The 26,868-nt window shown below is 36.5% G+C and overlaps 1 protein-coding gene across 1 annotated transcript; it reads left to right on the top strand.

Annotated features, from left to right (window-relative positions):
• Positions 1–2: 2 nt before the first annotated feature.
• Positions 3–26,868, top strand: LOC109043124 (uncharacterized). The gene is made up of 19 exons (XM_019060208.2): positions 3–211; positions 2,354–5,484; positions 6,327–6,466; positions 8,148–8,891; positions 9,218–9,334; positions 10,730–10,919; positions 11,668–12,267; positions 13,227–13,288; positions 14,648–14,793; positions 15,391–15,590; positions 15,799–15,872; positions 16,489–16,595; positions 17,199–17,308; positions 18,398–18,556; positions 19,339–19,548; positions 20,284–20,449; positions 21,835–22,016; positions 23,058–23,136; positions 23,808–26,868. Exons 1-19 carry the CDS (start codon positions 163–165, stop codon positions 23,936–23,938), a joined length of 6,597 nt encoding a protein of 2,198 aa, XP_018915753.2. The 5' UTR covers positions 3–162; the 3' UTR covers positions 23,939–26,868.

The following is a 26,868-nucleotide window of genomic DNA, read 5'->3' as shown; positions in this document are numbered from 1 at the left end:
GAGGACTCCTCGTATCATGTGTCTATACGCATGCATACCTTGCCCATGAAAGATAAAAAGATACAACAGCTCTAACATTCATGTTTAAGTAAATTTTTGAGTCTTAAAATGACTTATTTAAACTTTAAAGTTCACTCAGTTTAGTTGGTTTAGTGCATTTTGATGGCAGAGCTTCACGACAGTCTATTTTCTCAATTCGAGAAACTTTCAGGTGAGTGTTTGGAACTGAGTGTAGGTTAAGTATTCTGAATTGAAGCATCGCCTCCAATGCACTGATGGGTTTAGTTTTTTATGTTTAAAATTTAGATTATTTACTTTTAGCCTGATTGTAGAACCATTAAATTTCATAACTCCTTTGTTTTGGGCACCCCCACTCTTGCTGTGAAACAGAAGTTACGGCTTCGGCAATTCTTCGGAGTGGTAACGGCATCTTAGAAGCAAGCTACTCCGCATTGTTTTGACTTTTCTCTCCAGCAAACTAACCTTTGCTGTATCCATTTTGCACTGTTCTGGCTTTTATCAGTGAAATCAACAGTATTCCCGTCAGTGAGCCGCCTACCATTCTACAAGCAAGTTAGTTCTTCTTCCAATTTTCACATGGGCCCACTGATAGCAAAGTTGACCATCTGCACTTTTTTACCTTGCGTCAATTTAATTAGTTCTGATAACTGGAAAATCATTTTTCTGTACAAGAAGCGCTCTTTGCTGACAGACTGCAACAGCATTTGCTATCTCTAATCGTTTTGCAAACCTCTTATCAAACAGCCTATTCCTCTGCTGCTGATTTTCATGACGTCAAGGAGCATTTCTCTCATTGAAGCTGTCCCCGAAGCGAAAATCCTTAGGAATATTGAATGAATTTAGCGGAGATTTCACCATCAGTATTTACCACGTAAAAGACAGAGCTGTAGGTCCTACAACTACAATACATTTCAACCATCAACTCCCTTGATACCTACTGTTTTTAAAACTATCTAAGTTCAGACAACTCAATGCAAAACATATTCAATTAATAGTGCATCGGCAAACTCAGTTTGAAAATAAGAGGTTGAGCTTCCAAATGGAACATCCAGTTACTACCTAAGTAATTCTAGTTGGTACAGGGAACAATAAACTGTGAAAAAAAAACCATTTTTCAAATTTACACCTTTGCCTCCCTGCCTCTTCCCTCTTACCATCTGATTCCTATAATTTTGGGTGTTTCGGACTCAGGAAGTGTAAGTATTTCTATCAATTCTTAAAATATCATGATGATCAGATTGAAGTTGGAAATTCATTAATTTGAGTTAGGCTCTTCCTATTCTAGCATGGTAAGTAAAACAAGATGTTACTATCATTTCATCGGAACTTTTAGATAGCTAAGTATGTAAAATGGTGCAACAACTAAATAAGTCTGAGCATAGAAAACCCATTGCATTAACATGAAAATCACCTACTCATGTCGATTTGTGTGAATCACCTGGATACACAGCGTCTATGACTGAGACAGTAACATGTTCCTTTCAACAAATTCATTATGCTACCACCAACAGAAAATCTCTTATGAATCTAATGGAACTTAGCTGCTGAGTTGGTTACAATGGAGTTCTTGCTTATCACAAGGATTTGTGGTTTACATATTGTGTCTCCTGTTAAATTTCCCCAAAACATGATGATGCTCGTTGAGGAGTTTTCTCTAAAATGAGCTCCCAAGCCCTTACACCTTTTTGACTTGTAAGAATTTACATTTGTTTGCCATATTGGATTTTCTCCTCAGAAAAAGTTAGGATGAACTTTTCAATTTAGTATTAATGTATTTTAATTCTGGGACCAAAAAACAGCAAATAACTTTACTTAATATAAATTGATCCTACCGATTTTAGTTCCTTAGCGGCCACTGGAAACACCACCTTGAGTTAAGGCTGTTCAAAAATATTGAGGAATGTCGAAATTGAATTTTCATTTCAACATACACAAATCCTTACTCATATAAGTACGTGTATCACCGTCAAGCTTTAGGAGACTTATATACACCTGGACTGTAGGCTGCAGAGTTTCACTGGAACCAGATGATGGCCGAAGATCTATTGAAATTTCTGGTTCACTTATTGGGACTATAGTCAAAGAAACCGTTTTGGACCAGAAAGTAAAGTACTAGCAAATGCAGCTTTTACCTTGTCTAATTTAATGTAAATTTATAAGCAGTTTTGTTTATTTTTCTCATAGTAGTAGTCATAATCACTTTGTCATGATTGCAAGCAACTGCACCACTTATAGGTACATAAAAACCCTCCTTTGTTTGACTTTCACTTGCCATATTTTTTTTCCTTTTTTCCATATTCTCAATACTGATCGATGGTACTTTTTTTTCCAGAATCTGATGAGATCTCATCCAAAGGCAATCGCCGCCGTTCCCAAAAGGAAAGAGCAATTTACACACCAGGAAGTGGACCTTTGAAGAAAACTGAAAATTGTGATGAAGAAGCTCCCGTTCAACAGACACAAAACAACAAAATTAGCAAGAAAAACCAAAAGTCTGAAGGTCAGAAAGAAGATAAAGTTCCAAACAACAATAGTACTCGATTGCAAGGAGGGAAGAAAGATGATGTCTCGCAGTCGACTCATAAAGATAAGAAGACTAACCTCGATAAAAGTGCACCCAAAATAACCAATAGTCGAAATTTTTCTAATTCAAAGGATTTTGGAAGCAAAAAATCTCTTAATACATTTCCCGGCAATAAAAGTGAACCACCAGCTTCAAAAGAGCCGCGATCGGACACTGAAGACAGAACCTTTGATGGAAAACAAAAGAACAGGAAACCGGATTCCCAGATCTATTCGGTCCCAAAACCTGTTCGAGCTTCTAACATCCACGAGCAACTTAATGAGTCGCATAAGGACACTCAAAGTGACTTTGGAAAAAATAATAGATCTTTTCCAAAATCATCTAAGTATAAACACAGTAATGTCAGAAATGAAACCAATAAAAATTTTGGCAGAACATACAATGAACAAGATAGAAAACGAACACAAAGTCAAAAATTCAGCAAAGAAAATGAAGATATACCGGTGAAAATTAATTTCAAAGGAAGCGACGATTCTCATCCAAATAAGCCTTTTGGTGAAGGTTGTGACCGTAATTTTTCCCGCATAAGTTCTGATGAAAACTCAAGACCTTCCTCCTCTTTTTCTGCCAATAAATTGCCTCAAACTGTGAACACTTATGAACCTTGCAATAAACCCCAAAATGTTAACAATCCTGCAACAAATAGTACAAATACTTCAAGCAATTATATTACTCAAGCATCAAGCGATTTTAGCCACCTTGGTGCCCAAAATCAAGAAATGGATGTCCAGAAAAATTCAAGACAGACATCTGATCCAAGATCTTTTCAGCAACATTCGTCTGGAGCTAATGTGAATAGAAATCAATTGAATTCAGAGGCTGCCGCACAACGAGGTGAATTTTGGTCTCATTCAACAAAATTTTCTGATGAGAGAAGACCTTTACCAAGCAAAGCCACAAGTTATGAAGGTGGGAACCCTTATCGAAGGAATCGTAACCATCGCTCAGGTTCATTCAATGACAGAGGCTCTGGTCCTGAAAAATATCCGGGTAACTATAGAGTTTCTGAGCAAGAGAAGGGTTCTGGTCACAATAGAGGTCCTGGTCACGATAGAGGCTCTGGTCACGATAGAGGCTCCGGTCACGATAGAGGTTCCGGTCATGATAGAAGCTCCGGCCATGACAGAGGCTCTGGTCATGACAGAGGCTCTGGTCATGACAGAGGCTTCGGTAACGACAGAGCCAGTCATGATAGAGGCTTTGGTCATGATAGGGGTTCTGCTCGAGAACAAGAATCAGCGCTTAGTCGAAATCATGGACCCAGTGCAGGCTCTAACTCTGATAAAAATGTTGAACGTCCTGAAGAATCTCACAGTAATAAAGGGTTAGCCAATGACAGTAGACCATACCCTGAAAAAAGGTTTGGCAGTGATAGAAAGATACCTCCAAGTAACTTGTCTAATCTCTCTGGAATACAAGACAGGGTTCAAAATTCTATGAAATTGCCTGAGAATGTACCAGAAATGGGCTATGCATTCAATGATAGAGGGCGTCCAATGCAAGGTAGGAGATCGCCGCCTGTTGATGATGGACAAATAAGAGGCCAAGGTTTTCACTCTGTCCAAGGATCCAACCCTGATCTTCGTCCTCTTCAAACTGAAGGCATCTTTGACCCCAAAGAACGTCACGGGCCAATTGAAAAGAATATTTCAATCATGAGGCATGCTTCTTCTATGCAAGCCCTTTCAACCGAAAGACTGGTAAGAACTGACCACACTATTCCTCCTGAAGCTAACTCATTCCTTGAAAAAGGTAGATATCTTGAAACAAGTAATACTTATAATCCTAGTCCAAGACCTGACCATGGGGGTGAATCCTTTTCTTTCAATAAAAATACTGCTCCTCCACTGCAGAATTGGAATCCAGTGCAGGAACATAACCTTCCTCATGATCGAAACCCTTCAAAGGACAGAGGTCCCTCACGCACAGGTTGGGAGTTTGCTACAGTAAGAGACTTTCCACGTGGAAGAGGAAGAAATTTGGACAGGAGGCAACCGCTTAACAATGTATCATCAAATGCTGTGAGGCCTTTGGAAAATAAATCTGCTCCTGATTTCCATCCAGCATACGACATGCCATCCTCTCATGATGCATCCTCTTCAGTGATGTCCCAAAGTTCCTCTCATGAAAGACCTATGCGTGATCGAATGTCAAACAAACCTCCAATGCATCAAAAAACCCCTAAATCCACTTTCACTGCACCTCGGTTCTTGAGAAAAGCTATGGAAGAAAATCGTTTGAAAAATCTTAATCAAAATATGGATTTCATTGGCACCAATTCAGAACATAAATGGGATGGATCAAGTGCGACTTACTCCAGTAGACGTGATAACTATCCAGCTAATTCAGCCTCTCTTCCCCCGCCTTCCACCAACCTTACACCCACTCATAATCAGCCTAGTCATTATTCCCAACCTCGAGGTTCTAACAGTTGGGGACTTCCTCACAATCAACAAAATTCCAAATCGCGGGGAAAAAGTTTTCACCATATGAATGGCCCTGATCATAAATTCACAAATGATCGTCCTACTAGTTCTGAAATTCCAGAGCTTTCATCGAGTAACGTTCGAACCAATATTCAAAGTAAAGCATATCATTCAAATGATTCCTGGAAAAACTACGACTCTCATAATCGTACGGAAAGAAACCGGGAGTATCCAGATGAAAGTTCTGATAACCGAAGAGACAGGAGACTGCCTAGTCAATCAGACACAAGCTCCATTGACTATCAAACAAACACTGTTAGTCGCGATTCTTTCAGCTCAGACCATTCTGAAAAACCCATTGTCAATGGCAAAAGAGAGGACTCATCAGATGAAGAGGAAGATAATGATGAAGAAGATTCAATTGCAAAATCAGTCGGAGATCCCTTCTCTATGGTAAGTTGTTCCATTTAATACTCACAAATATTTTTACTACTATGAGCTGTCGCTGGAAAACATTTAGCCCAGCTGTAAAGCTCACTGTTGACCTTTGCCTGTAATTGAATTGTTAAAGAAGTCAGTGAATACTGAAGCAACTATATGCAAGTAGGGTGCAACCTGTAGTTACAGCTTATTGGTCTTGTTGGATAATTGAGTTATAAGAGGTAATAGTTCATGGCCCCTTCAGAGGGCTTTTTGAGAAAAATTGTATCAAAGAAAAATGTCTCATTTTTACTCATAAAACATGCTCCTGCAGTCTAGTGGTTCTACCGTGGATCATTCTGTAAATTCACATTTCAAGATAATGAAGGGTCATATTTTGTGGCGTTTTTGTTACTCAGTTTACTTAGTTAAGAAGTTTTAACTTCTTTGCAACCTAGGTATTCAAATTAATGTAATGGTGAAGGAGAAAAAAATTCTTGAATACAGCCCGAAGTCGTCATAGGTTTTTCAATCTCTTTTTTTTACTATCATTATTATTTAATTTTGTGTGCAAGTATTAGCAATAGGTACTGGATTCATCTGATTTTGCTATTCATTCTATTAAAGATAGTATTTCTTTACATCTGTCAGATGACCATACTTACCTCAAGCAAGTCGTATTAATTTTGCCTGCTGATTAGCTCATTAAAATTGATACCAGACGATTTTTGACTCCAAAAAATGCATTTAAAATTGAAAGTTACCCATGAATAACTGGAAGTTTAAACAGTACTCAATTAGAATTATGTTTACTAATCATGAAGATTTTAGGGTATGTAATATCAGTTCTCTTTAAATTATGCTTTTTTTCCCAGAACTGGGCGGATGCTGTAGAAAATGATGATGATGAATTTAGTGAGCCTGTCCAGAGGAATGAAGAGCCAGGTCCACGTGAAGCAGTTCGTGCTCCTGCGGATAGGCACTCTGACAGGAATCGAAGGCGTCGAAAAAAAAGGTAAGCCGTACTGCAGCTGATAAATTATAAGTTAACCTTAAAGATCACTCTAAAGTGTTTGAAAAATAATCCTAATTTCGAAAATTGGTGTTCCCTAGGCAGAAATCTTTTCTAATGCCTAAAAAAGGACCCTATGCACAATGGACCACTAGACAAGGTACGAATTTCAGCATTCTGATACATGCTTCTTAACCAAAATTTCACGTAGAACACGATGCGCTTAACGAAAATTACCGAAATCAACTCCTTACGAAGATATTCAATAATTCTTGATGCGTGAATTCAAATCACCCGCTCATGAAAACTCATAGCTCTACATGATTCACATCGCGCACTAAACATTTATCATGACAGTCTCTGTAATATAAAAATCTGGCAACCTCAATCTTGACGCTTTGGCTCAGCCATAGCAAATTGCTAATAGTTTGAACAACTCTTGGTGGGAAATGAAGATTGCTCGATTGAGAAGATTGCTGAAACCGTTGTAGTGATTTGACTCACGTAGAGCTTTGAGTTCCTTGTGAGTGGGCAATTCAAATTCCTTGTAACCAATGTGAAATAAAAACGTAAATATCTTTGTTAGGAGTTGGCTTCAGTCATGTTTGTTGCACGAATTGTGTTCTGCGTGAAATTTTGGTTAAGAAACACGTAACAGAATCCTTTAGTTTGTACCTTGTCTAGTGGTCCATTTCAACCCTAAAACCGAATTTTTATGGATCTGCCATTTGCCCATGAAAACTGCATAAAATTCATGTCTGAATGTCAAAATATCAGGAATTAACGTACTTCTTCCCATTGATTCCCATCAGAAATCATAGGATTCCTACTCAAAAAGAAAAAAAATATAATTGTGAAAAATAGACAACTAGCTAAGATGCGCCTGCCTTGTCTTTAGGATTCTGCTGCCCCATAGCGTAAGAGAGCTGTTGCGACGAGCTAATTGTACTAGGATGCAGCTTTGCTGCCTCTCTGGACTCCTTAAATCTTTGACCATATTTGAATGTAACGCCTGTTCTTTTGAAGGGATAAATGTGTTACTTTGTAAATTTCAAAGTAATCTTTTCACTTTTCTCTGCGTCAAACACTGTCTATTCTTCTCCAGCAAACCTCTGTAAGATGTCCCATTTTGAAGTCAAGGGCTGATAAGATACCCCTCAAAATCCGATTTTAAGGTTTTAAATGAGTGCAGGGCTCTTTTATAGACCGAAAAAGAGATTTCAGCTCAGAAAGAATAAATTTCCATAAATTATTGAATGAGATATTAGTTCATATCAAATTTTGTTCTTCTTCTTTTTTTTTTTTTTAACCCCCTTAGATTAACAGAGAGTTTTCTATGCAAAGAGAAGACCTCACTAAGCATTTTTTAAAATCGTGGTTACATTTTACTCCAGTAATTTCATGAGTTCTAAGATAAGATAATACATCTGTCCATCTCTCACATTGAGCTAAACTAAGGCACTTTGTGTGGATTCAAATGTCATTTTAGTCAGCATTCTCAATCCTGTAAATTTTGGAAAATGGTTTTAGTTTTGAATGATCATTTTGAGATAGGAATTTTATCATTCACCAAGTTTAAGGGAAATTCTTCGAAGGAATTTTTCATGTAGGACAAGTAAGAAACAGGAAATAAGTACTGCTTTCTATTTTCAATTTTCTCCTAACATTTTTTTCTTCCCTTTAGTGGAAGTCAAGAACGAGACCTAAGTAGAAGACGAGACTCAAACGCTTCAAGTTTCCGACAAGATGGTCGCTTCACGCAAAATGAAGAGAGGATGGATTGGGGACGGTCTTCTAAACCAATGGGTATGGATAGAAATCGGCGAAAAGACAGTACTGGAAGCTGGAACAATGAGAGACCATTCAATCGAGATCGTGATAAGGACCGTGGTGGCAACAGAAGGAACCGCAACAGAAGCTCGAAAAGAGGAATCGATAAGCAAAGAGACAGAGACAGAGAGAGGCTTGACCGAGATCCTGAAAATTGGCGGGCTCGTAATGATAGTATGTCTGATTCCAAACCAGACTTTGAACCTAGGTCAAGAGATGAAAACCATCCAAAGGATAGCAACCGGGAAGATGGATCAATTCATAGAGAACCTGTAAATACCCCGAAGTGCCCCTCAATAGGTGGTATTCTTGTTCTACCAGCTGAAACATCCATGTCAAGAGCAGCAAAGAACCCCTCTCTCTCTCATCCAGAGACATCCTCAAGTTCAGGGCAACAAAAGACTCTGTTCGATCCTAATAATCCAGGTAAACCAATTTACGTGCCTTTAGCTCATTTGCGGCCTGGACGTTCAGAACGGTCTTTGAATGTTTCGTTTCCTGACAGGGGAACTCCTTATGCCCCTCAGTCTGGCGGAGCAGATTCTGCCTCATCTGCAAGCTCGTCAAGACCCTCTTGGTACGATCCGCATTCGGAAAGGTAAGATTTTCTATCTCTTTTTTTCTATTTTACAGTAAGTATTGTTGTTTATTTATAAACAGATAAGTATAAAAGAGATCTTAAAAAACAAGAAAATGAAAAATAAATAAGTATATAAAATAAAATAACTGAACACTCAATCAGAGGCGGCAGCTTTGTACTTACAGTTTCCCTTGTTCAAAGCCAGTTTAGTCTGTGAAAAGCCAGTTAAAACCATCATTCACTCCTAAGATTGTGCCTGTCTTTCAGATGAGTTCGGTGTTTCATTCATCATGTCCCTCTCATAGCATACATCTACGTCAACAAATTGCCTTTTCTTTTTACAGTTTCAAGTCAGCAAAAGATCAGTCTCTTTTGTTGGACATTTGTCGTGGTGATCTTGAACTGCAATGGTTGTGTTCTTCAAATCTTATTCAACACTGGTCAAGAATAGCTGAGCTGAGGTATGAATGTAATTTTCGCCTAATTTATGCACCCTATATCTTTAGAATGTTACTATTTAACTCCTGGTCACTCCTTGGATGCTCTCTCCAAACAGATTCATTGGTTTAGTCTAGCGTATTTTATTTACCACGATGTCTCTTTTCATTGAACTAAAATTAAGTATCTCTTCGCCCTCTGTGCATCAGAAGCCCTCAATTTATATTCTTCATACAATTTATTTTTTCTGAGAAAGAATGATTAAAAAAATTAATCCATGAATGATAAATCACTAGGAAGCATAAATCTAGTGAAAATCTCATCTCATGTATGTAGTTATCTGATCTGATAGAGTGATCTGATCTGATTCAGTGATCTGCTCTGATACAGTGATCTGATCTGATTCAGTGATCTGCTCTGATACAGTGATCTGCTCTGATACAGTGATGACATAATCAGATGTAAATACAAATTCGCCACTTTACTAGGCCTGAACTAGAGAACAAAATCACATTTTTTTTTCAAAATCTTAAGTAGAAAACGATTCAAACAACGAGAAGTATGGCAATCAACTCCCGAACAAGATGAAACAAGTTTTTTTAATACAGATCAAATAGACGTTAAATTCTATACTGACATCATTTTTAATTTTCCCATTTGACTAAAGTCAATTGTCAACAATCATGTTTTGTCTAAACAACTCTTAAGAGTTGATTTCCAAACTTCTGGATGGGCGGTTTGTTTCCCTGTTAAAATTTTGAAGAGAAAACATACGGCGCAGTGCTTGTTCATACTTTGTCCAGAGACTCATTGCAATGGTTTCAATATCCTTATTGGCAAAAAATGTTTATGACCAAAATTGGTAAAAAGATAATAATAAGCACAATCCTAATTATTCAATTGAAATGAATAAACTTACAGGTCTCTAGTGAATCAAAAATTGATTGATTCATCAGATATTGATAGATGTTTAGAAAGTTGATATATTCATTTTCAATCACTTGTAATTTTTTTCCAAATAAAAGAGATACATGTGGTTTTGTAGTCCCTTCAGGATGTAAAGAAGAGGAAAAGTCGTGAAATGTAATTTTGATTACTTCTTAAAACTGTTTCCTCTCTTCTTTTTCTTCCTCTTCGTCTTCTCCTACTTCTTCTACTTCTCCCTCCTCCTCTTTATCCTCCTACTCCTCCTCCTCCCCCTCCTCTTCCTCTTCTTCTAATGAACTGCAAAAATCTAAAGAATGCTGGATAACAGCAAAACCCTAATACATGTTATTTTATTTTCTTCCTCTTCTTCCTTCTCCTCCTCCTCGTCTTCTTCTTCTACCTTGTCTTCTTATGAACTGAAAAAATCTAAAGAATGCTTGATGACAGCAAAAACCTACTACATTTTGTGTTACTTTCTTCTTCTGTTTCAGGAATTTCTTTGAACTTGCACTAGAAGCATTACTTGTCCATGATTTGAAATTTTGTGAAGCAGAAAACATTGAATGTCACATATGGAAAGTGGCCTATCATAATTTGATTGAGCTCCTCCGCAAACTTATGCTAGATAACCCAGAACAGAAAGATAGTGTTCGCACGTACTTAATGCAATTGATTGAACAGGTATGACGCCCATGATAATCCTCCTTTTACCATCTGAGCTGCCTTGCTTTGAACTATACGGTGCGGCTGCTCCTGCTTTATAACTTTAAAGGAAGAGGCTCTTATAATTGGATAGGCTCTTGCAGAACAATTGATGTCCATTTTTTTCCTCTCCAGGAAAATGCATGACATTCCATTTTCTAAGGTTGCATACACCTTGTCAGTGAAACTATGAAAATGCTCACCTCCTAATCCTATAATCCATTGACTTTAACCCGCAATGAGGAGCCGCCACATGCGGAATGGATGGTGCAGAGCCGTCCGGCACCTGTCAAAAATTAGTGCTTTTTGGCAGGTAGCACCACACTATGGCCTCCCAATGCATTCTGGAAGCAGTGTGATGGGGGGTATTTAAAGGAAAATCGAGTACTAATTTCAAGTGTCCTAAGGTTAAATTACATCATTAGTCAATAGGCCAAGAGCCATAGAGAAATTTTCTTTGCTCAATAGTCTCCTTTAAATTTATAGATCCATGAGATTGTTTAGTGTGTTTCTTGGATATTGAATTTTTGAAATGTAGGAGCAAGTGCTCTTGTGCGTTGATTAGCAAATTTGCACAGGCTTTACCTAGAAATACAAAATTTTGGGTTTGATTGCAACCAAGATGAATGAAACCAAGAGGGTGAGCATGACTATTCTATTTTTTATTTCTTAAATACCATTACAGCTTTAGCCAAATATTGTGTTTAATGCATGTTTCATGTTTCAGGGAACTGAATATTTCAAGAGGCTCTTGAGCAGGCTCGAAGAAACATATCAAATTAAATTTGATACACCCATTAATACTGCTGAAAAAGTAACAGGATTAACCTCAATCGCACTAATTTCTGCTCAGAAGCTTTTCATCTTCCTTGGTGATTTGGCTAGGTACAAAGAGCAAGTGAATGAAACTTCAAACTATGGATCAGCTAGGAGTTGGTATCTGAAAGCCCGGGAAATGAATCCGAAAAATGGGAAACCGTACAACCAATTAGCCCTAATCGCATTTTGCTCCAAGAGGAAAATAGATGCAGTTTACTATTATATGCGCAGCTTGATGGCCTCAAACCCGATTCAGTCTGCAAAGGAAAGTCTCCTGTCTCTATTTGACAATAACAGAAAGAAGTACGAGTCTCTTGAGAAAAAACGGATGGAAGACAGATTAAAAAAGAATAAAGATAAGGCAAAGGAAAAGGAGAGCTTTCATGATAGTAATAAAAAACGTCGTGAGATTTGGATTCGTCCAGATGATGGCACAAGAAAGAAAATGACTCTTACAACTAAAGAGGATTCCGAGGATGAAGAGCTCTCTCTACTTTCTCACATAGAGGTACGTTTATTACCCGTCCCAAGTATTCATCGCAAATAGGCAAATTCTGAGAACCTACTAGGTTTTGAATGCTTTTGATAAGGATCTCCTAATTTTTTAGAATTTTAAAGAAAAAAGTTGAACACATTAACAACATTGCTCTCAAATTTAATATGTTTTACGATATATACACAAAAAGTGGACAGAGCTGTTACGAGGTGGAAATCTAGGATGTAATGGCCTATGAAAGGGAATCTCAAAGCAGAGGGACAGGTGCAGCCCAGCATGGGATAGTAGACTGGCGGTGAGATCAATCCACACTGATCAGTCATCCCTGTGACCGAGTTCTGAGACCCACTTGCACATTGGCAGCAGGAAGTTTAAATGCAATTCATTTTCTATGAGAGAAGCCAATATACTACATCATACTGGCTGCGGTTGAGTTAAGGCGGGCAGGGTAGTGGATTTCTAAAAGCTCTGTGGTGACAGAGATTATATACAGACAGAGATATGTGATATGTGACAGAGATATGTGTGTAGATTAGTGTTTTCTGGTGGAAGGATACATATGGAGGAGAGCAATTTTCAACATGGTATTTTTCCAAAAGGGCAGCCTTGGATTGTAGGCTTGTATTTTAGATTTTTACTTCTCTGTATTTTCGGATTTTTATGTTTTAAAGTTAATTCTTTGGGAGAATGTAGCCTGCAAAGAACGATTATTTTTCATTGTTTGCGCCCTCAATTTGGAAAAAATGCACAAACTAATTTAAGCCATGGCATCAAGAAGTAGCGTTTTTTGCTACCAATACATTTAGTGCTCTAATATAGGGTGCCTTCATAGAATTTATTTGTGTATTCTGGCAGATTGATACATTGATGATCACTCCTCATTATTTCATAATCATCAACCATGACTTTATTATAATTTTTTCTTGGCAGAAAAAGCTAATAATTGGATTCTGTTTGTTTTATACTTCTAGGTCAATAAAAGATTTGGTGTTAGCTTTTTACACATTCAAGGAAAACTCTTCAATAAAGTTGGGTAAGTATTCACCGATGATTTTTCGAATCCTACACCTCCATGAAATTTATCCCATTACCTTCATTTAACAAATCGTAACCTTTATGTAGCCTTTATTTATCATCATTGTTTTTATCCTGCCTGTCATTTGCCGATAGAGTGCATCAACAATATACAGTATGTATGACAAAGCTAACACATTTTTGTAAGGCAGCTTCTTCTTTTTATTTTCATTGTTCCTCAATACTTGATCTAACCCAATTTTTGGCTGATCCAATCCTAAGAGAAAATGAGAACCTGCTTTTAATAACAAATGACTGGCAGCTGGACTTTTCTGCTCTTTGACAGCCCAGCCAATCAGAGACCTGGTTGTCAACCTTTTCACCCTTATGGGAAACAACATAAGAAATAGACATCTTTTAGAAACCAGAAATTGTTCTCAGATCTAGCTCATTATTCTGCAAAATATGTGCACAAATAAATTCGTGAGGATATTTTCCATTGCCATGCAGGATCTTCAACTTTTTCCCAAATATACAGAAAATTTTGATTTTTAAAATTTCAATTTTCTTTCTCGTATCCATGTTGTTGTATCCATGCTTTTATGCCTGGAATGCAGAAAGTTTCTCTCCTCCTCATTTTCCAAATTGGCCTTCGTATTTTAAAAACCCCGCACCCCCCTTTCCCTCAGACATTATGATGTGATGACCTTTTCATGGCTCTGTATGTTTAAAATGCCATGATTTTGCAAAAACCTTGTTATTGCTTGAAAAACATGTTTTCTGCAACCTTCCTATTTTTAAAACCCATTCTTGCACGTGACCAATTGCCACCCACCCTGTCGCGTGGTCAAGAGATTTTTGCACCCCTGCTGTGTGCCTTCCCATCATTCTCTCCTGTATGAAAGTAAACAGACCTGCCTGCTTCATCTATTATCCACAGAGTACATAGAGTCGTTATGTAAATGAAAAAGCTGGCGCCATGTTCTAGTCGACGAGTTCAGAGTGTGCGCTGAGGTTCAGTCACCAAAATGGCAATTTAGAATACGTAGTCATTCTTATCCTCTTTGTTTACATCAGATGGTGGGGTCCCCGTGTCTCAAAAACAATCGATTATGTATCGGAAAAGTAACCCGGCGTGACACAAGAGTCTCAGAATTTGGGACCTGGAAAATGCTTAAAAGTGGCGCCGCTTCTCCCATTTAAATTACGACTCTACGTACCCAGTGCCATTATCCATCATTCACACTATCTAAAAAAATATTCCTCTGTTTTGTATTGAACACTACCCAAAAAATTATCTGCCTCATCATCATCCATTTCCATGCATTTTATCTGCATTTTTTTAATTAATGCTTTTTCCTCATTCATTGCATTTCAGAATGGAGACATTCCAGGATGCTGCTCACCAGATGTTGCGCGAATTTAGAGCTTTATTACAACATTCCCCAATGGCCTTAAATGTTACCCGGCTCCTTCAATTATTAGCATTAAATATGTTTGCAATTGTTAACACACAATTGAAAGGTAATTTTTCTTTTATCATTTTTCTTCAGGTACTTCAGTCAGGGTTGTCAGCAGTCTGGAAACCTGGGAAAATCAGGAAGTCTGTGGTAACCAGGAAAAGTCAGGGGAAGCCAGGGAAACCAAACCACCATAACTGAACCAAAAATATATAGAAACCACAGTTTCCTAAAAGGATTATCAACAGATGGCCGGAAATTATATTAGACATCAGACGAATTCTTAAAGATCAGGGCCCAATTAATCCTCTGATAGATTCAAACAAACACACCAAAGTCAGGGAATTGAATGTGTAAGCGTTTAGCAGAAGTGAGTGCAATTTAAAGGAAGAAAATCAAAGAGGAAGTTTTATTCAAATGTGGGATTAAGAGTAAAAGATTAAAGTAAAGACAGGAGTTTTTCGTGTCAAAACTCAAGAAGTAAGGGCAGGAAAAAAAGAAAAAGAGAATCCTGGAAGTGGTTCAATATTTCACCATTATTTGTAACCTTTTTTTCTTCTTTTTTTCTTTTCTTTTCTTTTCTTTTTTTTTTTTTTGCCCAAATAAAGTCTGAAAGTTACCACAATTCATGTCAAATTTTCATTTTTTTTTTTTTTTGTAGATAAACAACTTGGAGATGAGCTTGAGGTTAGGACTGTTCAACAAGAATCAGCCTTGTTAGTATCATTGCAAATGTTCAACATAATTTTAGAACGAACCATCCAGTTGCTGAAGGACCAGTTCTTTGTGGAAGGGAAAGGACCTCAGCCTCACCAAAATTTTGTTGGCTCAGATCTCGAAATTTTATTGCCTGCAATCAAAGTAAGTATCCATCTCTAATTTTTTCTCTTCTTCAATTATTTTGGTACCTCAAATTGGAGACAAATTTCTAGCAACCTAAAAAATTATAATTTTTTCCTCATCCAAGTCCTGTTGGACTACTTTGCTTGTCTCACTGAACCTTTAATCAAATGGACAATTTATTTTTACTTGGAATGTGTATTAATTTCACAACTTTATGTCTTATTAGGTATGGTGCGATTGGCTAATGTATCATGAAAAAGTTTGGAACCCTCCTCCCTCATGCTGTGATTATCTTGTCGGGTAAGTTTTTGCTAACATTCTTGCCTTGCTCTCTGGCCCCCTTGCTTTTATTGGACTTTTTTCCCTTCCGATTGCAGCGAAAACTTGTCTGATTCGAGAAGGGGGAATCTTCTTTTTATGTGTGAAAGTGTGTTCATCAATTCATTGTCTCAAAAGTACTAGGCACTACTTTCCATACTCAAAATGAATCATTGTACAGAACCAGCCAAAGAAGAATGAAAGGAATAGAAGGAAGCATTCAAAACCTGTAACAATTTGTGCCTTATCTGTAACAAATCAAAAATCCAGTTTTTAAGCTTTGAGAAAATCGTATTAAAGTTTCAAAAGTTTGCATTTTCATGCCCTTAGGACATAGACAGTTTGGCTTAGGGTTTTACTATAGAATAAATCCTCCTCTAAAAAATTGTTCATAGAACGTGAAATTTGAAGCAGTGGATAGAAAGCCACAGTGAATTTAAGAAATGACAATATCGGCTATTTTTACTGCAAACTTATTTATTTTATTTGCATAAAACCAAGTTAGATTATGATTATGCAGTGTAGTAGGTTCCGTTGAGAGTTACCTCAAAATAACTTCAGTGATCACCTAACTCTCATACTTCGCCTAATTTTGCAGCCCTGTGTCAGCTGACTGTTGGAACCGTTTAGCATCTTTAGCAAACTACTGTGAGAAGATGGAATTTGAAAATTCGGAACTGATAGTTGCTGAGAAACAACCGGAAGGTGAATCAATTTTTCCTTTTTTCATTTATCTGACAATGCTAATTTCATCATTGATTTAAAATCGTGAGTGAATCACGGGGTCACAAGCTCCTCAAAGATCTGAAATTGGGATTAAAGCAGGGAAATCTGAGATCATCGCTGACTGAACTGTTGTGGAAGCTCGGATGTTGAAAGAATCAGAATTTTATTATGATTTTCCTCAATTTGAATTTGGTAATGTTCTCAGCATGTTTGGTTTCAGCGAATGTTCAGTAGGTAACCAGTAATTGCAGAGTGAGGTGAGACCTGCTAAATGTATAAGCGTTTACAGTAATGACCTCAAACAAATCTGTTTGTAAGACTTGTTTGTCTAATTTTCCTGCAAAACTGCAAAGCTTTGCAATCACCTTATGTTTCAAACCCATAAGCCCTATTGAGGCAAATTCTGCTAAAAAATCAAGAGGAAAATAAAAGTAGAAATCGAAACTGTTAGTCAAATACAAAGGAATATTAAGTGGTTCCACCTGTTTTGAATAAAATGGAAACCAAAAAGAATCGTACCATCATAGAGAATTTGTCCTCTCTCCATCAGCTTATTTACTCATGGGAATGTTTTGTTTGTAGATTTTGTGCCGGTATTACTTCCTGAAGATTCCTTACTGTCTGGATTTTCTCCTCTAATTTCACCTTTTCCATCCAAAGGTTCTGTCTACACATCTAAATCAGGGGATCTGGTAAGTAATTTTGAGAATATCAAGTTAAACGAAAAAGACAAACAAATAAGAAAAAAGTAAACTGCTGGTGGTCAGGTAGATCAAACTTTTCTCAACTCTTTCTTTTTTGCATAGGTGTCAGGTTAGGTTGAAGAGGCTCAGATAGGTCTATCGATAAATCCATCGGAAAAATTGCTCAGCCCAGCAAATGCTTAAAATTGAATGTCTCAGTCAGGAAGCTAAAAAAAGTTTCCAGGTTCAAAGTCTTGGCTCTTTTCCCTTAGTTGACAAAATGTAAGTCGATGGAATCTCATTGCTTTCACCCTAAGGAAGATGTATAGAAGGTCTAGTTTCAAGTACATATCTTTCTTTGGAAATATGTTGAAATAATTGCTGTGCTGACTGCAATTTTAGGCAAATTGGCTACTAATTTACTTTCAGAAGGATCCCAGTAGCACCCCTGTGCTTTGCCGCAGCACCTCTTTAATTCTCTGAGGAATTGAAAATATGTATAAGCAAGTGCCATCTGACAGCTTTCCCATGTTTAAGTAAAGAACTACTAGTACAAGAGCCCGACTACATTTTGTAACAAACTTGGAACACAAGTTTAAATCACTTAAATTGATAGCCTTACATGCTCTGACATGGAAAATGGTTGTTGTCCATGTCATAGCGTGTGCCAACACGTAGCAGACAACCATTTTCCGAGTCAGTTCAGATTTAAGTGGCCAAAACTGGTGTCGCGAATTTGTCACAAAACGTCATCAGGCTCTCAGACTATACCTTTTTCTCCTCAACTGTCTTCAGTATTCTGAACATGCAGAAGAAAATCTGAAAAGCATCAACAATTAAATCCAGATTTTATAAACGTGCCAACTTTTTATTTCTTTTCAATTTTTTTTAAAATATTTGCACTGTCTTTGGAATTGAATGCAAGTTATCTCCTCCTTCTCCTATCCCTCTTAACAATATATTAAGTTGGTCTAAAATCAGTGTTACAAACTGCCCCAACTTGGAAGAAAAATTAAATTATCGCATGCAGTAACACATTAGTCTGTCATTCAACATCCGATGGAAATAATAATTCAGCTTTAATATTTGTATTTTTAGGATACAGCTCAGATGCATCATCGTGTAGATAGAATATTATTCTTCACCACTATATATTTGCGTGGTCTAGAGCCTCCAGTGCTGAAATTACAGAAAAATGACTCAGGTCATTCAGAATACATTTCAGTTGTTGAAGCTGCCACCTCTTCTCGAGACCAGGTAATTTTAATGACACAAAATATGCTGTTAAGTAACACACTTCAATAACATTATTCGATAGACTTACAAGATGTAGTTGATTCTTTTTCTTGCCCATATATCCATAAATAATGTACATTTGATGAAGTTAATGTACAGTACACACATGATATCAATAAATTATTGACCTGAAAATCTAAGTGGATTAAAAGAAAACCTTCAAACTTCCCTCCTATCAACAAGCATGTTACAAACATCAGACAACTTTTGCAGCCTGTGATGAATAAAGAAATAGGCTAAAATATCAATATCATGGGTTTATTATCTTCCTTGCAGTGAAAATAATAATGACGTGTCATCTGGTTTTTCCTGAGTGATTTCTCCCTCAGTGGTTTACTCCTTGTAAGTTAATTGCCGCCAGCTTTTTATCATGTAATCTGCTGTATATTAACCTTACAGCCACTCAGTTACCAACTCAGCGCCCCAAAATTTCAAGTAACAACTGAAATGCTGAGGCACTTGAGACTGCTGAAAAATTTGGAAGTATGTATATGGCCTTTATTTTGCAAAATCCATATCGCTTAATTTCCCATTACATATTCTCAATGCAATTCAACATTTTATTAAGTGTCTCTGTATAATATAAGAGCAAATGTAATTTTTTTTACCTTAAAATCATATTCTCCAATCTTCAAATTTCCATTTTATAGGCATATATTTTAGCAGGTACAGCATCAAATTGTTTCATTCTGTTTTATTTTCCAACTGAAATCTCATTTTTATTTCCTCTCTCTATGCTGCAGAGTGATACAGAGCTGTGCACTGAAAGTATGAGTGAAGAAGAAGACTGTGATGCAATTCTAATTGGAGAAGTTGATGTTGAGTCTGAAAATTATGATGATGATAATTTGGAGAAAAATTCACCTACAAAAGAAACCCGGAATCTTTTAAGGCAGAAAAAGCTTCTTGAAAAAGCTCATCAAAAGAAGGAGCGCTACGAACAACAAGTGAATGTAAGTAACTTTTATCTTTTTACACTGCTCTATACTACAGTTTCAATCTGCTGAAATAACAAGCAAATGTTACACTAAAATGGTTCGAAAAAAGTCTGAGTAAAAGATGAATTTGGGAACTTTGGAGACCCTATAGAGACTTAGGGGGCCCTGGGGTGCATCTTAAAAACAAAAATGTTGAAATATTTCGTTCCCTGGGTGGCAATTGATTCCCATATTGATAAAATATTTTTGTCATATTTTGGGTGAACTCTGTCAATTTTTCGTATCATAAACAGTCAATTTTACAATAATAATTGTAATTTTCAATTTTAGACAGATGTCCACCTGAGGACAGTAACATTTCAAACCATTTATTTATTTTGAAACCTCTCTCCCTCCATTTTTTTTCCTGATTAATGTGTCACTGTATTACTGATTTTCATGGTTTTAAGTTTTTATCAGAGGACACCATGAATTTCAGGTGCAGCAACTGTACTGTCTCTCTATTCTAAAGAAAGGTTTTGAGATTATGAAATTCAGAGTCTTCAGAGTTTATCACACTTTGTACAACTTTTTTCTAAAACCGTTCCAATTGTGAAGAGTCCTCTGTCATACGCCGTTCCCCTCGCCCCTGGCCTTTATTAGGCTGTAATATTTTGCTTCAGTTGAATATTTAAGATATTGAATGAAAATTATGTTTTCCGAGCTTTTTATTAGCCTGTTCATTTTTAAATTTTTAACATTTTTTTTCAGGCTATTCTGGAGCAATGTTCCTATAGCGTAGAAATGGAAGTGAAACCAAAGTACTTAGTTCCTGATACAAATTGTTTCATCGATTACCTACCGTATTTGAGATCCATTTCTGAAGTGACCACTGACACAAACGAGACATTATATTCGTTAATGGTGCCTTTGATTGGTGAGTATATTAAAGAGAGGAATCTACAAAAATTGATGTTAGTTTCGTTTTAAAAAATTATCTGAACTCATTTTTAGGTAACTCCTAATAGGTTTATTCAGGAGCAAGAAGATTTGCGTGATTGAGGCATTCTTATGACTTCAATATCTAGTTCAATCTTAGGACTGGGGACGGTTTTAAAAAAAAATCCGTCTATCATGAATCAAACAAGCAATTTCATGCCATTTACGGAGAATTATTGTACCACACAGGACGTAGATAACTAAAAGGAAAAATATACAAAAATAGAAAGTAATCCAATTGAAGTTTCCAAAACCTTTCATCTCCTTTTCCAGTTTTTGAAAAACTTCCATGCTAAGGCAGCCCTAAAACCCAACTCAAGCCACTCACTCTGACCTGAAGGAGCCAGTCTCAGCCATGTTAGGAGGCACCCCCAGACCCCACCCCAAGATAGAGAAATAGTGCCCACTGAGTAAACCCTCCGCAGGATCCACCCCAGCCCAGAATGACCCATGTCCACCATGAATCGTGCTCCATCTGGAAGCAGGCAGAAAGAGTGAAATTCTCCATGACAAGGCATTGTGAGGGGTCTAAGTGGAGAGCAAGGGCAAGTTTTGAAAGGCACCCAACCCTCATATGGGCCCTTGTGTATGTCTCATTTGTCAGCCTTGTATGTGTTCTACTCTCAGGAAAACAGTAGACAATAAGCATGACTGATTAGAGTCTTAGAAAAAACAGTTTCTTCGATTTCCTCTTATTCCGAGTGACAAGGATGATGATAACATTATTGTTGTCATCACTGAAAACCGGAAGAAATTGAAGAAACTGCATTTTCCACAACTCATTAGTCATTAGTTTCAATTTACCCTCAGCATCATTTTGTCCACATTATCAAAATGTAGCTAATTATAGTTTTACATGTTAAGACACCTTAAGCGGTCCAAAATCCTGGCGTGGGGATACTGCTACATGTAGCTAAGTTTTTGTAGGACCTCCGCCCATCAAAGATAGCTGTGTAGTAATCTCTGCTGCTGTTTTCTCCTATGTACTCATACCAAGTCGTTTTCTTAGAACTGCGCTTAAGATGTCAACTCTATAACTGCACCAGGAGCAAAATCTGTCACCGTTGCCTTTGAAGTGTTGTTGATGCATATTGCATATTTTTCATTTGTTTTACAGACTACTTTGTTTTTCTCAAGGTATAGAATAATAACCCTTATAAAGTTTGTTGCTTTGTAGCAGAGAACTGTAGATAGGGCCACCTTATTTTGTGTTACATGTCAAATGTGGAAAAGCTTAATTTTGTTAGAGTGGTCATCTTCTTGTATTACAATTATTAAAGTCATTGAAAGTTTTCTGATGAATGTTTGTCAATCGTGTTTCAGTTAAAAATGAGCTTCAGGGCTTATCACGCGGAATCAAGAAAAGTGCAGAAGTAGCCGAGTCTGCCAAAGAAGCTCTAGAGTTCCTCTGCAGTCAGTCTACACGTGCGGTCAAGTGCGTGACAACCAAAGGTGCTATCATTCACCATGCCTCTAATTTCTCAGAAGAAGAAGATGGCGTGGAAGTAAGTTACACCTTTCTGTATGTTTGTCTACTTCCCAACACCTAAGGAGAAAAACTTCTTAGCCTCTTTGTATCCGATGGAAGTATAATCAGTTATACCTATGGGCCTCATAACTTCAGAAAAAAAATTATTGAGTCGTTAAAAGTGTAATAAAATATGTTTTTGTTCAGGTCTTTCTCTTTTGGTAATGATTTTCTGTATTATTATTTGTTTGTTAGGTATTGCTGTGTAAACAGGCTATTATTTCTGCTGTGACAGGGAAGAGAGCAGTAAGTACATTTCTGTAGGAGCCATGATTAGCTTATGCTTTTATGTGTCTCGAGGTTCATCCCAGTATGCACTTACTGCTCTCTTCGCTATCACGGCAGATTTGTCAGGTTTTTAATAATTAAGATAGGACTTTAACAACAAATAAAGACTGGGAAAGTAAATAATGGCGCAATAAGGATACAAATAAGTACAAAGCCATAGTATAAAGTTGAACCATAGAATTAAATGAACCACTTTCTGGCTAAGTTTGTAAAAACTGAAATAGATAAAGACGATAAATCAATGTATGTTAAACTTAGTCCCCCAAATCAATTTTGATTTTTTGCAGTCAAATCATGTTTTTTAGCTGGGATCATTTCTTAAGATGATTCCTGATGATGATTGATAAGGTCAAGGCTTTGAGGGTCCTTTTGCTTTAGTTTTGATAAAAAAAAAAAAAAAAAAAAAAAAATAAAAAAAAAAATAAATATAAAAAGCAACAACAACGAGAAAGTCAAATACTGCAAAATTTTTGGAAGAGATTTTTGGAAAGGATATGAAAAAAATTAAGTATGGTTTTCCCAGTCTACAAGCAAGGCTTATTCCAAAGTTGTCTTTTCCATTTCTAATCTCATAGTCTAGACCAAGCAACTTCTGCTACTCACAATCCACTGACCTCTAATCGTTTTTTCATGTTAAATTGTCTTGTTTGTTTTTACAAATAATTTTTTTTTCCATATTTCTCCGGTAATCACATTAATTTCATGATTTTTATTTATTTTATTTTCTCAGGGGTTGAAGAATGACGACAAAATTTTGGAAACTTGCATTATTCTGTGCAAGAATAAACCTGCTGAAGAATCTAAAGAAGGTAAGTTGACCGAACTTTTTCTGAAAACTTGTGCGCATTTTATTTTAATCGTTATCTTAACAAGAGTATTCTTGGGTGAGGGCATGTTTACTCTTGGATTAGGGAGCATCTTTGATTAACAGAAAATGGAAATGGTTATCTGTGTCTTTGAAATAATAAACTTGGACCAGGATTTCAGTGTACAGAGTATCCATGGGTAGACATGCAAAAAATATTCAAATCCAAAAACTCATTCCTCTGCCAAATTAAAAGAAAACTGATTAGTTTATGAAACGTTTAAACTTTTTTATTTAGGAAAGGGCTCAAGCATCAAAAATAGATAATTAAGGCAGCAGCAACTTACTGTTTCCCAGGACCAAATGCATAAGGTGGTATATATTGTGATATGTATGCAAGAAAATTATTTTTTAAAGCTGTAATTAGGTATCTTAATGAGAGGGGGCAAGAGCCAATGACAATACCTGTGAGTAGCAATCACAAACTAGCGTCATCAGTGGTGATTCATGCAAACTCAAATTTTCTTATCTCCTCTGGGGTTCTTTCTTGGGGGAGAGGGGAGAGTAATTGGTTGTTTTTTTTTAATGGATTTGTTTTTAAAGCTAATAAGTGATAAATGTCTCCTATAGAATCCTAACAAGCAGTTCCAATTTGTGAATTTTGTTTTGCTCCAGGACAACCAAGGAAAATTCACCGCAATGTGGTTCTGCTAACTGATGACAGGCATCTAAGAGTGAAAGCTCTTTGCAGAGACATGCCTGTCCGCACAGTTCCTGATTTTGTGCAATGGGCTGGCCTCGGATAGCCTGTCATTGTGTCACTAGTTGTTCAAGTATGGTCAGCTCTAAGTCCTGGCTCAGCCACTTATGAAGCAGGAATCATCGAAACTGGATTGATCAACTACAGAGCCTCTTTTCAGGTTTAAATTTGCAGGGTTTTTAAGAACTCAAATAAGAGAATCAGATGCTAGAAAAAATTAGCGATCATTCTCTCAGAGGGATCCTGTCTATTGCATGTATTTTTAATGATGAATTCCTATTCTCGTTCCATTTTTTCGTAGGTATGAGTTAAGGACTGATAGGATTATTACCTCTCCTTTTTATTTTTTCTCCCCCCCCCCCTCAATTACTCATTGTTAAATGGGTATCAATTTTCCTAATGAAATACCATGATCTATCGCCAAGATTTCTCATGTAACTCTGTTTATATAAGAAATTCTTAAACAATTGTGAAAATCCCTTGATATCGGTCTTAAGAGTAAAGCTGAGGTGAAGTTAAACATATAAGTATTATTTTAAGTTGTATAATCCATGTTCGATCTTGAGCATCGTTTTTTTCCTTAATTCCATCATTAGTGTAGTCTCCAAAGGGGTGTATTCAAAACCGGCAACATTTTCTACCTCCTGCATGTTGATCAATTTTTAGCATGGTATTCCTCACGAAAGGATATGCTTGTTACACGGAAAAAAATTAAATGTTGATCTGAGCATTTATACTGTTAAAAAGATGTCCGACAAGTTTCAAATGCTGATTTTACAATACAAAAATGCTAACATAACATTTTAATTTGTACGTTTTGCAGTGGGCGTAGTTACGTTAGCATTTGTTAAAATGTAAAATCAGCATTTGAAACTTGTCCGACATCTTTTTAACAGTATAAATGCTAAATCAACATTTAATTTCTTTCCATGTATATTAAAATACTAAGGCCCAAAACAAATTATTGTCCATGTGCCCCCCCCCCCCCCAAGCTTGAAAATTGGCAACACTGCAACATTGACAGAAATTTTTATAGGCCCAGAAATGTTCATCTATTGTAAATCCTATTGCATGCCATATAACTTATAACTGGTCGATATTGAGTACGGAATAACATACTTTAAATTGGTGAACAGCAAGGGGGAGGGGGATTTCTGCTTTTGAATATACCCCTTTGAACTGCAAGAAAAAGATACACTCTAACAACTTAGGTTAAGTAAACTCAACTAAACGAGAAGGAATTAATTTTATGATGGCGACTTAGACTTTTATCTTTCAAACGACCTCTCAAGTTTCAGTAATTTTACTCTGATTTGCAAATCTTGAACTGATTGATAGAAGGGAGGAATTATTATGCATATATTGTACATACATTTCCATGAGGAAGCCTATCTTAAATTACTTTAACATTATTACAAAACTTTAACACCTGAAGGTATTTACTTAAAATTAAAATCACAAACTTACGGTGACAAACCTATAACATGCATGGCTGTACAAGAATAGAAAACAACAGTAAAAGTGGGAGACAAGTTGTTCACAATTCATTTTGTGAACAATGCATGACTTTAGAAGAAAGTTTCTGTTAGATTTAAAAGGATATCATTAGAATGACAAATCATCAAAGATTGATTATAAGCACCACCTTGAAATCATAAATCGCAAAATTTTACATCCATATTTTGACTGTATGATTTGTAGGTGGTAGTTACATTCATTCCTTTATAATTCGTCGCTCTGGTTATCTTCTTTTGCATCTTGAAGGGAGGCCATCAGGAGTCATGTCTTGCCTTGAGTACAGGCTAAATTTGACATAGACAAGCCAGGGATTGCCAACCATCAATTTATTTAAATTGCTGGATGATCACTGTCTGCTATGAGCTTCATGACTGGTATTGCCATGCGAACCTCAGTGTTCAAAAAATGCAGGTTTCTCGTTTTTTAGGTTTTTTTAATTTTTCTTTGTTATACCAATTGATGAAGGTGCTATCCAGCCCGGAAATGTCTCAAGCTTTTTACATTTTTCAGCCTTAAATTCTCAATATGTTTCCGTTCTGGTACATATTTTGGACCACTCAAATCTTCATTGCCATGTACCTATAGAATAAGAACCAATAAAAACCTCAGCAGATAACAATATCGATAAATGCACGCTCCTATCATAGATTTTGGTAATTTTAGTCAATTGATTCAATTTATTCAAATAGTTGTCTGTATTTGTTTCTTCTTTTTTAAGTAATGGTAACCCTCTCTCTTGTTTTGTTGATAATTTTCTTTTTCAACCGGTAGCTATTTTCTACAGTTTCCTTTTTTAATTAATTTTAAAGCAACTTATTTCATTAGACTGTCAATGTCTATCTTGTGATGGTTTTAATACCTGCAAATTCACTTTTTGCCTGTAGCCAATCACCATCCAGCACAAGACGCACTGCTGCCACTGGATGGTGATTGGTTACTGCTACAACTTTATCCTGCCATTTTTGCGAGTGATTTCATCTAATTAAATATCAATTTTTAGACGGATCCCTCTTGTCTTTGAATTCCAAAGGCAGAGTTTGTATTTTAAAGTAATATTGCACTTATCTCTGCTCTGCATCCTCTTTTTACTCATTATTATCAGAATGACTTCATTTTACAGATATGATTAATCGGTATCAATTGATTTCAAAAATACTTTTAATCACTGTATTGTTAAGTTTCAAAAATGGAAGAAAAGCTGTAGTCGAGTTCTTTTTATTTTTAAAATTTTTTAGTTTAGAAATCAGTAACAGTCAGCATCTTTAAGCAAGCATGTCTCTTTCACAGTGTCCTAAGTATAAAAATTGGCTGTAAGTAATTTGACGTAAAAAGAAAATGTTTAATTTAGTTAAAGATTTTTTAGCTAAAGGAAGGTCTCATTTTTTTATAATTTATACCTCTCATTAAGACTATGATACCTTTTACATACAAATAAAAGTTAGTTGTGGCTTTTCACAA

The sequence above is a fragment of the Bemisia tabaci genome, chromosome 1, assembly GCF_918797505.1.
Source record: "Bemisia tabaci chromosome 1, PGI_BMITA_v3".
Classification (NCBI taxonomy): domain Eukaryota; kingdom Metazoa; phylum Arthropoda; class Insecta; order Hemiptera; family Aleyrodidae; genus Bemisia; species Bemisia tabaci.
Note: the sequence above shows the minus strand (reverse complement) of the source record. Positions and strands in the feature narration are given on the sequence as shown.

Excerpts from the sequence above, each read along its gene's own strand:
- LOC109043124 (XM_019060208.2), top strand. The coding sequence starts at position 163 with ATGGCAGAGCTTCACGACAGTCTATTTTCTCAATTCGAGAAACTTTCA. Across the intron at positions 5,485-6,326 it reads TCGGAGATCCCTTCTCTATG|AACTGGGCGGATGCTGTAGA; the intron begins GTAAGTTGTTCC and ends TTTTTTTCCCAG. Across the intron at positions 8,892-9,217 it reads TACGATCCGCATTCGGAAAG|TTTCAAGTCAGCAAAAGATC; the intron begins GTAAGATTTTCT and ends TTCTTTTTACAG.